Source organism: Hesperophylax consimilis, chromosome 18 (assembly GCF_061612785.1).
Source record: "Hesperophylax consimilis isolate HC1 chromosome 18, BYU_Hcon_1.0, whole genome shotgun sequence".
Classification (NCBI taxonomy): Eukaryota; Metazoa; Arthropoda; class Insecta; order Trichoptera; family Limnephilidae; genus Hesperophylax; species Hesperophylax consimilis.
Genome location: NC_142853.1, coordinates 13,569,040 through 13,586,141, shown reverse-complemented (window position 1 = coordinate 13,586,141; position 17,102 = coordinate 13,569,040). Strand labels below are relative to the sequence as shown.

At 33.9% G+C, this 17,102-nt stretch overlaps 1 protein-coding gene across 1 annotated transcript; it reads left to right on the top strand.

The window, feature by feature from the left end:
* The first annotated feature begins 265 nt into the window (after window positions 1-265).
* Window positions 266-3,191, top strand: LOC149415396 (uncharacterized). The gene is made up of 3 exons (XM_089642549.1): window positions 266-490; window positions 640-743; window positions 1,788-3,191. Exons 1-3 carry the CDS (start codon window positions 412-414, stop codon window positions 2,904-2,906), a joined length of 1,302 nt encoding a protein of 433 aa, XP_089498675.1. The 5' UTR covers window positions 266-411; the 3' UTR covers window positions 2,907-3,191.
* Window positions 3,192-17,102: the final 13,911 nt, after the last annotated feature.

Genomic DNA, 17,102 nt, shown 5'->3' with positions numbered 1-17,102 from the left:
AAACTAGCTCCCTCTAGCGGCTAGAGTTTTTGAAATTGGCACTATTTCTCTGGAGTTGGACGTAGTATATAATATTTATTTGCGAATTTGAATTGTATCACTCCCGGAGTAATTTTGAATTTGAAGTGTATCTGCACAGAGTGATTGCTCGTGAGTTAGCAATATAAAATTGTTCACACCATACTAAAATGGCAATACCATTCGAATTTCAATATTTGTATTAAGTGTTTTGTTATCTTCACGAATCTACACGACTTGCGTCGTTTTTACGATAAAACCGGTTTTAATAAATAATATTTTTTTATCTGGAACTTTGGGTGTGCTGTAGTGAAATATGTTTAATTGCATTGTTTCAATGTGAATAAAAATAAACCGTTCTTTCAATTTTTAAAAGACAATGTAATAAAAATAATGGGTGAAAAACAAGGGTCGAAAAAACCAAAAAATATACCTAAAAAAAGGCCTTTGACCTACGGTGCGAAAGGAGTAGGTAAAGTGATTTTTATTAAGGATGTTCATCTTCGTGTCGTATGTCGTAAATATAATGATTGACAAGTGGAATTCAAAATCATTTTATTTTTATTTGTTACTTTTATATTTATGTTAGAGTGATTATATTAATAAACGGTTCTTTTTTAGCTGTCACTGTCGGTCACCAAGATTGTACACCCAAAGGGAGGTTCCCTTATGTCCCACGGGAAATGGGTTGGCTTTGGATATCGAGGGATGTGCCAGGATTGGTGGTAATATTCTAAATATTTAATGTCATCTTCATCATTACGGCGCTACACTAAAAGGAATGATTTTACCTTCTGCACAAATATTTTAAACCCACTCCGGTCCCTAGTCATTCGTCACCAGTCCTCGCCATATCTTCCCACCCGCTCCAACCTTCTTCATCTCTTCTTCACTTCTTCATCAGTATTCTCCTGGAACGCTTCCGCTGGGGCCCCTATTTAGTCATGATTTTCGGTGTCTACCCCATAGTCGGATCATTTGTAGTCTTCGGGACCTTTCCACGGCAAATCAACATACTTTTGAAAAGTGATACAGTCATTAAAAGTGGCATTGAACCTAACCTATTAAACTAAGTTTTTTTTTCTCAATCTTTTATGATTTTATCACTTTTCTAAAGTGTGTTGAATTTCCACTGCTCTTAGTTGCCCGGTTACCGTTTGCTACAGATCACCGTATATTTTTATGCCCAGACCCTCAGTAAGTTTTTTTAGTTCATGGTACATTTTGTTTGTGCCATCCGTTTTCTAGTAAGAACGAACTTTAATTTTATGCATTCAATGACTGCCATAATTTTAATTGATTTAAAATAAAATGTATCTCATAATGTTGATGTTTTTACTTACCGTTGTGTGGAATATTGCACGGAAAACTGCCAAAACTGTAAGAAAATGGTCCCGATCTTATGAAATTTAAACATAAGATTTGTCTAATTGTTTTTCATATTTCTATTTTTTTTTAAAGAAAGACAATCATTTCTAGGTTACGAATAACCTGACAATATTTGAAAATCTCCTACTACCACCACAGTAAGCGGAAAATTTTGCTTGTGTTGTGATGGAGGACTTAGCCTGCCGAGGAATTGAACACACTGCGCTTGGGTAACCCATGCGTGGGTCACAATATACCAACCTATTGTTTTCGTAGTTTCTGATATAGTTTACGGCACAAATACTTGATATTGCATTTTTTTTTTTAATACTTAAATATTTAACTGTCCTTGTCTTACCCATGTAGTGGTAGTGGTTTCAATATTAAACATTATATTCCAGTTCCGGCCTGATTGGCGACCTGGTGCAGTAAGAAGAAGCGTGGTCAAACTTATAAAGAAATATTCTAAGCGAAACTTTGACACCGGACCCGAAACGTCAACAAAAGCAAAAAAAAAACAGGCAGCTAAAAAAAATTTGGGGAGCGCTGGCGACGATGATGATGATGAAAAAATCAAACCGACATTCGCCATTAGGAAGGTTGACGGTGATTACCTTGTTACCCTGCAAAAAATGAAAGATCCCAAAACTAGAAAAGTAACAGATTTCCCGTATGATGATCCTCCATACAATTTTAAAGTACTTAACAAGACTCCAGAAGAGATGAAAAGAATGAAAATGAAAAGGGAACAGACAAAAAAATACACTGAAAGTCTATTGTTCCAAGAGGCCTTCGATAATATTTGCAGAGAGATATATAAAAGCATCGATAAAGAAGCTTTGTGTAAACTTGCTTTACTAAAAGAAACGTGTATGTGTCAAGCTTTACAGTCAGAAATATTGTGCAATTTTGCGGAAGCACTTGGTGAAATTCCTCCTGACGTTTGTTGCCCATTGACAAAAAAACCATCCATAGACCTTGCAGAGGAAGATTGGCGTATCGAATTTACGCCACCTTGTGCTAGATACGATCCAAACAAGAAGTCGAAACCGAGCCGAATTAACAAGGCAACCCAGTTTGAGATGAAAGGCCAACTCGATGATGATGACGATAAAAAGAAAATAAAAACCCCATCGATATCAGTCATAACAGTCGTGGAAGATCTAGGGGAACAGGTAGAAGCTTGTGTCAAAATGGAAAAGTGTGATAAAGGAGGAAAGGAAGGGAAAGAAAGCGAATGCGGTAAACGAATCCCAGGCGTAACATATTGCCAAGATGATGAGCCAAAAGCTGAGCCTAAAGTTGTTAAGAAAAAACCCAAGAAAGAAAAAGAGGTAAAAAAAGGTGGTGGTGGTGGTGCTAGTACTGGCTTCATGCCAAAGGATGAACCACGAGTAGTTGAATGCGCCCCAGTTGACCCTTGCTGTTATGTGTGCCCGCCCTGTCCCCCGTGTCCAAATTACTATAACTCTTGTTATTATGACAATGGCTGTTCTACGAACTCGTGCCAAACAGATTAGTCAATATGAATATTGACTTATGAGAGATTTTATTTTTGTAGACTTATATATTTGAATACATAAATACTTTTAAAAGTCTCTAGACTGGTTTTAGCCTAAACACATTGATTAGAAAAAAAACTGGTGTTGTTTTATCTGGTAATGTATATTTTGAGAGAGTTAAACATGGAGCATTTTTCATCAGAATTTAGACGAGGATTCAAGTACATTGTAGTTTTTTTTTCTTTAGATTTTTGTGTGACTTGTGTGTTTTGTATAATTATAGTATATTTTTGTAAATGATTTTGAACGACTAAAAATTTCGTGCTGAAAAAGTTAATTTTATTTTCAATTTGTTTTGTCCCGTGTTCGTTTTGTTATGTTCCATATTAAAATACATAAAATAATTTTTTTGATAATTTATTTTTTATTTTTTTCGTGGTTCTTGCAATAATGTGTTGTATATAATGAAACAGGACCATTTTATATAATTTAATTTCTTAAAACTATCTACCTTGCAAACTTGTAAAACCAAAGAGATGGATGGATGCTGGAATACAACAAGCCATTGCAATTCTTATTACATGCACATGTACAGCATTAGACGGAGCAATTCGAGAATAATTTGCTGGAATACCATAAGCCATTGCAACTCGCAACCAATGCAGTGTTTATTACATGGACCTATACGTCATTAGACGGAGCAATTCGAGAACAATTTGCTGGAATATCACAAACCATTGCAACTCGCAACCGATGCAGTGTTTATTACATGGACCTATACGTCATTAGACGGAAAAATTCGAGAACAATTTGCTGGAATATCACAAACCATTGCAACTCGCAACCGATGCAGTGTTTATTACATGAACCTGTACAGCATTAGACTGAGCAATTCATGAACAATTTGCTGGAATACCACAAGCCATACATTGCAACTCGCAACCGATGCAGTGTTTATTACATGGACCTGTACAGCATTAGACGGAGCAATTCGAGAACAATTTGAAGCCGCGGAGTGAGGGGGAAGATATACGGAAAATGCCAAAACCTACTCAATTTTTTTAATGACGTATCACATTCCTTGTCTCATCAAATACCCCAAAAAACCATAATCCGTTTTAACTGCTTTAACAACACGAAAATAAAATAATAATAGTTTATTATGCACCACTATGCATACAAATAAGTTCAAAAGTTAGTCATACAAGTTGGATGTCAGGCAATTTCCCTCACTCTAGATTTGGCTTGAATGAAATTCATACAAAATCGCACCAATGCACTGTCCAGGGCTTCTTAGATCCATGTTTTATTACACACCAATGATTTCGTTTAATGTGCACCAACACTGCCAGGAGATTGCAGATTGTCCAGGAGGTTTATATATATTTTTTATTAAAAAACTCAAACGTGTCGAGAAAGGGGTTGATAATATATTTTTTATTTGTTTATTTAATTGTTCTCCCTGATGCATTTTTACAGGACTATAACATTTTACGTGATTTAGTGTATGGTTTTAAATGTTTAGATAACAAAACAAAACTTGAAGTGAGTGTTGTATGTGGTAGATATAAAGGTGCATTTAAGTACATATTAATACATAAGAAAAGAGAAGGAAAAATATTGTAAACAGTTTTTAAATTGCAGACGGATTAAAAATAATCGTATGTTGATGGTTCATAATACATAATTATTTACTAGTGAAAAAGTATAAAAAGTGCACGACGAAGAAAAAGAAAAGAGAGGAACAAGTTTTTACATTGTAGATAAATAGAAAGGATATAAAAATATACGCAATAGCTCCTATGCAATGCATCTAAATAATAATAATGTTTATGCAACATAAACATATCATTTAGGTATCTCTAGTATCTCTACCGGTAAACTTATATTAAATACGTGGATATTTGAGGTAAATTTGTTTCCAAATGTATGAAGGTGAGAAACAGACGCACGTATGTGGTAGTTAGTCCAGGAATTATTTTTGCAGAATAATATGTTTTTCCTAGTTGCTCGATTTGGTACTTTAAAGTTGACTTATACCTTAATATTTACTTTAAAGTTGACTTATACTTCGATCTAAGCATCATCTTCTATAATCGATACTCTCATGTCAGAATAAGTGTTGACTATTGACAAGGTAAATCTCACGTTAAAAAAATCCATTGTTTGCAGTACCTGCCTACTAATGTCATTTCTTTCTATCTTCCAAATTATTTGGTGTCAATATAAGGCCAGTAGGTGCTTCATCATTTTTTGTGGATTCTATGCAGCATCAGTCACGCAATACTGCTTCTATTAGATAATATTCAACTGACAGAAGGCCATCTTTTGACCAAGCGTAGGATTATTGGATTAGATAATAATTTTTTAAATATTTTTTTCAATGCTAAAAGGACCTCTTCATCTGGGGTTGAATCTTACAATCATACATAAAGATAGCAGTGAGAAAATATGCGTTAATGCGAAAAATGAAGATAATGTGGGTAGTTCTCAATCAAAGTATGATACGGTTAAAAGTTGATATTATTTTGTGAAAATTATACTATTATTATCCAAAGTTTATTTGTTGTTTTGAATAGTATAATCTTGCGAAAGCTGCATTTCTTCACTTCATGTATTTCTTTGTTATGTTTTTTATTTAAATTTATTTTTATTGTACTGTATAGGTACAAATAATAAATCAACATTTAACTTAATGGAACTTTATGACCCAGAACATTCAAATGTTTATTGTTTATACATTGATGTAGGTACGACCATTTGTTTCCTAAATAAATATTACAGTCGAATTAGCTCAGTGGTCAGAGCACTTCTATGGCAAGGAAGAAATGCTGAATCCCTAGATTCGACTGAAAAACGTCTTTCGTTTGAGAGTCCTTAATATTTTCAGCAATGATTTTACGATACGATACGATTGTACCACCCCAGCCAGGAGCACTTCTGTCAGGGGACACTCATTTGTTAGGAGTTAGGACACGTGCTTGAAGAGTTCGAGTTTAATCAAATAAGCAAATATTGAAATTTAGGATGAGCGGGAATGAAGGAACTGAATTTCTTCTTTATGACGTCCTTCTTCTTGCCTCTTTTTACATTTCCTTGCCTCTTTTTGGCTTTTTCTGGTTCATTTTGCCTCTTATTGTTTTTTCTAGTTTCTCTTGGCTCTTCCCATCTCGTCTTGACTCTTCTTGCCTCTTCCTGTCTCTTACTGGCTTTCTTGTATAGGTACTTACATATCTTGTATATATCTTCTTATCGACCCATTCTTATATTCCTGTATCTTCAAGTCAGACTTTTCTTTTTGCCTCGTTCTGACTCTTTTCGTATTCGTGAAATAAATAAATAAAATATAAACCTAACCAAGAAAATTAATATTAAAATCTCTTCTGTTCACAAACTTTGGGTATGAGCAAAGGACACTCCATTGTTTTGTACTATCTCTCGTGGTCCAACGATTTCATACCTCGTCTTAGACTCGAGTATCGCAGTCTATCATTAACAACAAATCTTCAACCAAAAACAAAGTGAATATTCTCTTTATGCGTGACATCAGAAAGAAATACATAAAACAAAGTACCTATGTCTTATCTGTTTTATAGGTTATTCTTATTCTTCAAATACAGTTTTGTTGAAGAATCCAAGCACTTCTCACATTTTCTTCGATAATTAGGTATTAAATTAATTTTCTGCATCCCACCTTCCTCCATATTTTAAGTTGGTATCTTTACACATAATGAACGATATTTAACATATATGATTCAGAAACGTAACTAAATCATTCTCATAAAAAGCTTTTCACAACTTCACATTGTTATAGTAGTTTTTTTTGCTAGGCAATAACCAGTGGTGTTGTCCAATTTCCGCGTTTCAAAGAAGTAAAATCTTCCCAAAGAGACGAAATTTTTTCACCAGTAGCATAGGACAGTCGAATTACTGGATGATTCATTAATTATTTACTGAATAATCTTTAGTAAATATAAAGCACATATGTAAATGTGCACGTGCCGCATACCTACTTATCTTGAAAACGTGGTCATTCACTTACCTTATTTCCAGCGATTCCGTAAACCAGTATTTTTGTAAAATATTTACAACGCATCTAACAGGAATTGAGGATCTATTTTCAAAAGCCGCTCTTCGCGCGTATGTTATTTATTTATTTTTATTAGTATCCCCAATTGAAGTACTGGTATCTTGTGGAAGAAGGGAGTGGAATATGAGTTACAACATTTTTTTGTAGGTCGAAGGACAAACAATAAATGCTTACGTTTTTTTTCGGAATATTTAGCCAAATATCATTCAGTTTTTTTTAAATGGAAATCTTTTAGTATTTTTGAAAACGAAAGCCTTAAAACATATCAGCTTAACCAACTAGTAGCCAAGTGGACACATGCATCGGATTGCCACCCAGGCGTCGCGAGTTCAATATAATGGTAGCTAAGTTCTCCACCATTGTACAATCTTCAATGAATATCATTTTGGCACCTAGCCGGGGCCGCCTCCGAGTTTAACATGTTAATTCAATAGACAATTTAACATGTTAATTCCCGAGTCTTGTGTTCTCCATGTGTACCATTTTCACAGCATCGCAAAAGCTGTCATATTATATTAAATGTTTGCTCAGAAGATTCTCAGTTTTGAGCACAAACTGCCTCCTATTTTATATTATGTTTTAATTTTAATGTTCTTGTTTTGTCCTGTCCTGCTGTTATTGTTATTCTAAGTGTTGTCATCACTTTGTATAAACAGTACATTTAGTGTTATAATATTAGATCTGTATTGGGTAAGGCACACTGTAGGAATAATTTTAAGAACGTCTAATAATACTAATACTAAATCACCGTTCTTAAGTTTAGTATAGTAAAGCGCACTTGAAGTGAAATGACACTAAACTGCGCTATATAAATGCTATGTTATAATTATGCCTAAAGGAACTTATTTTGTGTCGTCACTCCCTTCCCGATGTTTGGGACATAGGCATCGGCCTCTGACACCTTCGGTACGTTTGTATCTGGCACTAAGCTCGACAAATTTCGAGTCGTGGATGACAATAATGTTATTATGACGATTCAAGTAACATTTTAATTTATCGTGGGTATAGTGCCGTTTGATTAACAAAATTATTTCAAAGGTGTTTTAAATATTAGTTAAATACTGCGTATGCTCGGGCCCCGGACCCTATGATTTATATCTCCTTGAGCCCCCCTCGGGGCGGCCCTGTCTACGGCTATGAGTTCCGGGACACCCTCAGGCCCGGGGCCCTGGGGTACTGAACTATGGACGGAACTGCAAGGGGGCCCGTTAGATCTGCCCCTGGTACCTGCAAATAAATAAATACTTCTAAAAGTAGGCTAATTTTACATCCCGGTATAAATCAGATTGGCCATATTTAAATCAGATTGACCAGACTTGAAGCAAATTGAACAGATTTGAAGCAGATTGACCAGAAACTGCGATGTGCTGGCCACGAGGAAATGCGACCTTCAAAATTATTTCAACTGTGTGTTCAAAAATCTATTCTTGTTGGTCCAAGAGGTTGCGTTGGGCTGGCCGTGCGGAAAAAATGTCAGATGATAGTATGATCAATAATATGAAAAAAAATGTTACTTCAAATACGACATTCCCGACTTTGTGAACGTACCTATTTCTACAGAAAAAAAAACAAACCAATGTATTAGCTACATCAACACAAAACAATACTTATTCGCTCTCAAACGAATTATTTCATCCAGCACTCAGAATAAAAAGTTTATCTGATTTGCATAGCTTTCAGCAGAATCGACGAAGCACACGTTCCGTGCAATATTGGTGCAGAACGCTGAACTTCCAGAAATCTATTTGTTTCCGAGCTTCCTAATTCTCGAGCGACATCTGCCGGCATCCCACGGTAGCTAAATGGCAAATCGGGTAATTTCATTGGTACACAATATTGATTAAATTTAGCAAGGGAGGCTTGATGTAGACATATTATTTCCATTTGTATATTTGAATGGAGTGATCTGATTGTAGAGCGAATAATATAAATATGACTGTGCGAGACCGTCGGGTATAAAATAGCATAATATTATTTTAATGATTCAAAATTAAGATTTAAATTAAATGCTATTTTATGATTCTAGAAAAAATGTGCTCGGTAGGTATGTTGATAGTAATAGTGACATTTTCCCAGAGTTTCAAGTTTTAGCATTTTAAACTGATGAAAATCTTTAAAGATGCCACATCATCATTATTTATACTAGTAAAAAACTTAATTCTCGTCAACAAAAAATAAGAAAATAAATCCAAAAATATTTTCGTTTCAAAATTGAGCAATGGAAATTATCATGACGAAATTACGTTAAACTAATCCTGTCACAATTTTGTAATCATTTTGGTAATCCATCTCAAGGCGATGCAGCACGTAGTGTAACATTTAGAATCAGGCCGAAACAATAACACTCCTTATGTAGATGGCAATAAGGTTTAAATTCCCGTCTAAAAAACTGGCCGCTTGATTCGATATAAGCAAGAAGGCATGATTCTTTATTTTTTTCTTGGCTTACAAAAATGCTCGATTAGTACATATACGATTGTGTTATATTCGCAGCATTTAATTAAAGCACCTAAAATATTTCGAAGCGTACATTTTCAAACACACATGATTTTGCAGTACTTCGAAGTGCTGCGCGAATTGCAAACCACAACTGCGTTCAGTATACGAATCGATACATTATAATTATAAAAATCACAAGTGTCAAAAGACTTCTACAAATCTAGTTTAAACAAATTTAAAAAATTGGCCGAACATACTTTTTAACAATATCTTTTTTCATTCGAATGGTATTTCGGCACATATTCTCATTCTGATGTTCAGAAATGTATTATGCACTAAAATATAAATTCTGATGTTTTGAAATGTATTATTCACTATAGTATAAATTTAGATGTTCAGCAATGTATAATGCACTAAAATATAAATTCAGATGTTCAGAAATGTATTATGCACTAAAATATAAATTATGATGTTCAGAAATGTATTATGCACTAAAATATAAATTCTGATGTTCAGAAATGTATTATGCACTATAAAATAAATTCTGATGTTCAGAAATGTATTATGTACTAAAATATAAATTCTGATGTTCAGAAATTTATTAGGCACTACAATATAAATTCTGATAATCAGACACAGCACATATTCTCATTCTGATGTTCAGAAATGTATTATGCACTAAAATATAAATTCTGATGTTTTGAAATGTATTATTCACTATAGTATAAATTTAGATGTTCAGCAATGTATTATGCAATAAAATATAAATTCTGATGTTCAGAAATGTATTAAGTATGCACTATAATATAAATTCTGATGTTCACAAATGTATTACGCACTAAAATATAAATTCTGATGTTCAGAAATGTATTACGCACTAAAATATAAATTCTGCTGTTCAGAAATGTATTTTGCACTATAATATAAATTATGATATTCAGAAATGTATTTTGCACTATAATATAAATTATGATATTCAGAAATGTATTTTGCACTATAATATATATTTTTTGAATTGTGGATTGATATAAGAATAAAGTTTTGTTGCAATATTAAAAACCGTCACACCCAAAGACATATAGTTTTTACGGGATGCGTTAAATATACAAATCAAAGAAGGTTTGATCATCATTCGTTATTTGTAATAGTCGGATTCAAATAATCCTGTTTTCTCAGCCTCTAAATATTTTCTCAGCTTTCTAGAACTCAAAGGGCGTGGCGCCAGATTTCAGGAAACTATTTTCGGAGGGGTCTGGAAATCCTAAAAGAAAATAACTAGGCATTCTGGAGGAATGGGAGTGCTAAGGAGGGGTAGTTCATCTTCTCATTTATAATTTTAAATACGGTGGAATGAAAATTCGACAAGATTAAAAATACCAATTTCTGTTGCCGGTTCATATGTGAGCGATTTCAAATTGTCCAGCGTAATGCGTAACCTTATTAAAGTTTTTTTAATTTTTTTTTTATTTTTTATATTGGCTTTCACCCATTAAGAGTGATCTTGGCCATACATTACAAAAAATAGAAATGATAAGTATAAATCATACCAAACAAGCGATAAAGTAGGCACCAAAATTATTTTAAATGAATTAATAATTATTTGTTTGAAATGCGAATTATTTTGTTTAAATGTTTGACGGGTGCTTAATTAAATTGATATAATGAAAATACAGCGTGACAACGCGCGTGGTTTCGGTGAAATAGGTCCAGTGAACAGACTTTAACCAGAGTTCGTACAGCTATTTCATTCGTACGCACATATTCTTGGATGGCTATCCTTTTCATAAGAGGTGCTACATTTTATCAGAATATAACGTGTCTTGTATTTTTATAATGTCATTGGATAAATGTCGTTATATTTAATGCCTACTAACATTTGAATGGTATCTAACAACATAGAGTGATTTTTGTCAACTACACAAATGCGTTTTTTAAAACATAATTTACGAATACATCAACGATTTTTTTTCGACTTACAGGGTAATTTTGCCGGAAATATTATAAATAAAAATTTTCAGATGTACAATTGATTGTTAAGTGAAATTAAAAATTTATACTGCCTATTTAAATATAAGCCACTCGTTCTTCAGTGATTTGTTTTATTGACTGAAAGTTAAACCAGGCTTCATCCGAATTTAACATTTTTTCCACATCTTCTTTCTCCACGATTATTTAAATATAAAATAAAATATTACATATTGTTTTCTTTGTACAGTGAAATGTATATTAAAAAAAAAACGAGAAAGTTTCAAAATATGCCTGAAACAATATCCAAAATAGAAATAACGTCACTTTGATTTCGTTGTATAGTAGGTACTCGAGTAGGTTTCAAATAATAGGATGGGCTGTTTCATAGAATTTGAACAATTCATAAAATTTCAACGTTTTTTTGCAAGTTCTGTGAATGTCCCATTCAAGTTCTGTTATTATATCAATATAGGCCAGGTACTTGACAGAACTGAAACAATATCTGACTGGTCAATATCTGACCGGTCGGTGACCGAGTTGATATCGCGTTTGGGTCCCCAATTCTTCGGCTGGCTAAGTCCTCCATCACAACACAAGCAACATTTCTAGCTTACTGTGGTGGTAGTAGGAGATTTTCAAATATTTTTATGTTATTCGTAACCCGGGAATGTTTGTCTTTCTTTTAAATTTAAAATCAAAATTAAATAACTCAACTTAAACTGAGAATTCACAGAACCTGAAAATTAATTTCGAAATTTGTTCAAATTCTCTGAAACAACCCGTCCTTAGAATTTTATAATATATTTGTTACGAGAATGGATTTTCCTTGTTCAAAGTGACAGCCATTTGATATAATAGTCTCTTGACTCCAGCTACGAGAAATGTTTTATGTGTTGTGTAAACTGTGTATTTTACCAATATGTGCAAATCGACATGATACTAACTAACTAACTAACTAACCATCACGCCGTTTCCCCGCAGGGGTAGGCAGAGAGGACGGACCGCCAAACATCTCGGTCTTGGCACACACTCCTTGCCTCATTCACTTTCATACATCGTCTCATACATACTCTTCTATTATTCTGACTCTTGACATGGCCCGACTCGAGTATCTGATTCACTTGATCGTGCCATGTCTTCCTCGGGCGTCCCCGACTTCTGCTACCATTCACATTTGCATCATATATCCTCCTTACACTCCTATCTTCGCTCATTCGCTCTACATGCCCAAACCATCTAAGCGTCCCTTTCTTAATGATACTATGAAGATATTAATGTGCAAGAAAAGTCTGTAGAGCTCTCTTTGGCAAGAAACCCGTGAAGATAAAGCAGTAACATATTTCAAAATCAATGGACAAACGAATCCAAGTGGATGCTATATATACAGATTTCTCCAAAGCATTCGATAAAATCGACCACAGCCCAACACGGTAATTTGTACCGATGGCTAGTTTCATACCTAAACGGACGCTCCCAGATAATAGCAGTAAACGGTTTCAATTCTGAGATTGTCAATGTTCCTTCAGGTGTCCCTCAAAGATCTCACCTGGGACCGTTGCTTTTTACTATATTTATCAATGACATTGTAAAATGCTTTAAGCATGCTAAAGTTTTACTTTTTGCTGATGACATGAAAATATTTCTTTCTATTAACTCTATTACTGAATGTTATAAAGTGCAACAAGATCTTAATAAGCTTAATGATTATTGTATTGTCAACTATCTCCACATGAATACTGCCAAATGTTATGTAATAACCTTTACAAAAAATAAAAATAAAATTGAATATAATTACCATATTACAAACAGTCAACCACTCAAAAAAGTCAATCAAATTCGAGACCTCGGTGTAGTGATTGACGACAAACTTTCATTCAAGGCACATGTGGATAAGATTGTCAAGAAATCATTGAGCATGTTAGGATTTTTATTCCGTATTGGAAAGGAATTCAACAATAACCATACACTCAAAATTTTGTATTACTCCTACGTCCGTAGTCATCTTGAGTACGCTTCTGCCATATGGAATCCTTTTTATAACATTCACAAAAAACGCATTGAAGCTGTTCAAAGAAAGTTTGTACATCACTTGAACTTCAGGAGACAATTACGTTATTACGATATGGAAAGCTCTATCAAGCACTACGGACTTAAAACATTAAAAAGCAGGAGAGACACTGTGGACATGATTTACTTACACAAAGTCTTGAGTGGTCATATTGACTGTCCAGTGTCCAGCCCTTTTGTCATCAATCAATATTAGAGTCCCTAGTAAGAAAACTAGAGACAAATCATTGTTTCATATCGAAATTGCTTCAACGAGTCTCAGGCAAAATTCTTTCTTACTAAGAACTTGCAATCATTATAATAAAACTTATTTTGATGCTGATATCCTGTCGTGTACCTTAGGAGCTTTAAAAAAAATTGTTAACAGAGTATTGTAATAATTAACCCTTTTCTAAATTTAATACATTACATTCATCATTTATTCATTTTCACTCTTACATATTATTTGTATTTAATATAAAATGTACGTGTGTGTATATATGTATGTATGCATGTATGTATGCGTATGTATGTATGTATGCATGTATGTATGCGTATGTATGTATGCAACTATGTATATGTATGTGTGTACGTATGTATTTATATGTGTATATGCATGTGTATGTATATATATGTATGTATGTGTTTATACGTGTATATATATATATACATTTTCTCTTATTATTTCCTTGTTTTTAACATTTCTTTGTTTTTAACCTTTCTTTGTTTTCTTTGTTTGTCTATTGCTTTTTAACCTTCTTTATCTTTATTGCATGATGTGAACATTGGTTATTGGGTTGTAACTTAATTCTTTTACTTATTTTTTCTCTCTCTCTATGCATGTTATGTTATAAACCTGTTAACTTCCTAATAAAATAAAATAAAAAAAATAAAAAAGTATTGCACCGATATATTTTCTAAATAAAAGAAAAGCCATGAAGAGATGAGAAAAGCCAAGAAGGTGAAGAGAAGTATATAAATACGAACCAAGATGAGCCAAGAAGAGTCAAGAAGAGTGGAGAAGAGCCAAGAAGAGAAACTGAAATTGAATTGTTCAAATTAAAGAATGGTTTAAGTTCTTCGAAACAACCCGTCCTTAGTAAACATATTTCTCCAAATTTGGTACGCTAACACTCAATGGACCGCAGAAAACCCAAAAAAAAAACGGATACTTAATTTTAGCCGTAGCCAAAATGTACTGTGATCTCCAAGATCACCTATCAGTTCTTACAAGACTCCTGGTTCTGCGCTGTACTACCTATCACTTCGACCAGACTACTGGTCTGTGATATCTATGGTCACAAAACTCTGAAAGGGTCTAATTTCCGTTAATCTGTTATTACTCAACTACCTATGGATCCTGACGACAATGCTGAGGGTATCTGATTTCATGAACTAAAATATACAAACAAGACACAATAAGAAAAGTTGACCTTACTAGGACTATTTCACACGCCCTGCCTGACGTGTTAATTACATTTTTCTTAAACTAACATTTAGATTTTGTAGGATATGACATAAGAATGGAAATAATATATGTAAATATATATTTTAGAATTTCATTTGGAGTTTTTATTTGGGTTTTTTTTTAATTATGTGTCAATATTAGCATTGCCCTTGTTTAAAGACAATACGACAATTATAATGATACTGACGACATGGCCATAGACATAGAGAATTTAATGACTCCCAAAAAGACAGAAGAGCGTTCATTGCGCGTCTATGCCTCCTCTATGTTAGCCCCACGTTTGTATATTTTACCCGTTTCTAAGCCTCTCTAAGAAAAAATGTACCTCCAAAAATCTTTTGTTCATTCAAATGAAACCCTCATGTACATGTCTCCTCGAAAGTACTTTTTTTAATTTTTTTGGCGAGTAATCTACATGCATACATAACTGGCACTGGCTGTGGGTACGAAATTTTACGTATTGTGTTCAGGGAAAGAACCAGGAATAGGGTTCACATGAACCATAAAATTCATTTTATTGAATATTAAAAGTAAAAACAAATTATGGTTAAGGGGTTACATTTTTTATTTATTCATTAATTTAAAAGAAATTTACATTTCACTTTCTTAACTTAAATATATAACATTAAATAAGTAGTTTTCTAATATTGTTCTAATAACTTAAGATTAAAAAGTTTTACTCTCCGTTTTTAGTTTATCTGGAAGGAGATTGTATATTTGTACACCCTCGTGGCCAATGCCTCTTTTGCCACTTTCAGTCCTTACAGCATATGTGTACAATTTGTTATGTTGCCTAGTATAATGTTCGTGTACTTGTGACGTTTGTCTAAATGTTGTGTTTGTGTGTATAAGTCCATTTTGGATTTTGTAGATTAGGAGGCATATGTTGTATTCGTACAATTTTCTTATTTTCAAAAGTTTCATTTCAAGTAGAAATTGCTTCTTGTGCAATGATGAGGGAAAATCGTGTGAACCCGGACCACTGGGAAAGAAGCATTTGTATTCTTGTGAAATATTCACGTAAAAACAAGAAAGCAGATTTTTCAATAAATTTTGATTATATTCCAGGAAAACACAGCAGCAATAATAGTAGGTCCAAAAATGTTTTTTTTCTCCCTTGCCTCAGACCTGGGTTGAAACCCCCCCCCATGTGAATGCTAAATCTACTGGTAAGATTGCATAATACAATATTATGTAGGGTAAATTATAGGGAGTTTACATCTCCCGAAAATAATGACAGCGATATTTCGCGCGGCAAATATTTTATTCTGTCACGTGAGTTTTGTTAAAATAAAAAACTAAATTGGAAATATCCGAATTCTCATTATTACACACCAAGAGTAATCATGCAACTTTGGATTCTGCGGATTGGAGAACCACAGAATCATTCAGCCAACAACCCATTTAAATTGGCGATAATCACAATCCTCCAAAATACTAACAACAACACGTTAAATCAAATAGAGAATCAGGTGCCTAGATATTGAAGCCGTTATTTTACAACACTGTCAAAATGCTTTAATGAAAGCTGCTAAAGCAAACTTGTTGTTGAATTATTAATGAAGGCCGTACTGCTCAGTGCTCAGTGTTTACAGCGCATTAATCAAACCTTGTACGCAGTTTCACTTAGCGGTCCTAAAAATAGCAATTAGATGACTGGACTAAAACAGACAAGCCCTCAGTGCTCGGTATTTGGGTTATTTTATAATCCATGAGAAGGTGGAATAACTGGAAGATGTGTTGCGCATCGAGCGAAATTAGTGAAGAAAAAAGTTATTATCCACGCCATAAATAGAAAAAAAGGAGATATGGCTAGAAGCTTGTCGATTGTCGTCGTACTATGAGTAAACTACAGGGACATCAATGAAAGTTATGAGTTTGGGGTACAGGTAAAAACAAAGGCGGGGTGTCTTTGTGCGTAAATGCGTTTGGTTAATTAATTATTTCTCTTCTTATTTCTGCTCATTGTTGAGGATCGTGAACCCTACTCCAATTACAATGGTTGCCTAGGCTTCCTGCGGTTTTGCGCTGCGTGGAGAGCCAAGGACATCAATGATACTTGGTAATTCCAGCGTGGTGACTTTCCTCTGATTCTTCTGCCTTCCACTTTGCCAGTGACCGTGAGTTTCTCCAGATTGTGGTACTCAGTTTAGCGAGCAAAATATCTTCTTGTTAGCTTCTTCTTGGTGTTTTCCTAAGTATC

Coding starts and splice junctions, on each gene's coding strand:
- LOC149415396 (XM_089642549.1), top strand. CDS start 412: ATGGGTGAAAAACAAGGGTCGAAAAAACCAAAAAATATACCTAAAAAA. Junction 491..639: donor CTACGGTGCGAAAGGAGTAG/GTAAAGTGATTT, acceptor GTTCTTTTTTAG/CTGTCACTGTCGGTCACCAA. Junction 744..1,787: donor GGGATGTGCCAGGATTGGTG/GTAATATTCTAA, acceptor ATTATATTCCAG/TTCCGGCCTGATTGGCGACC.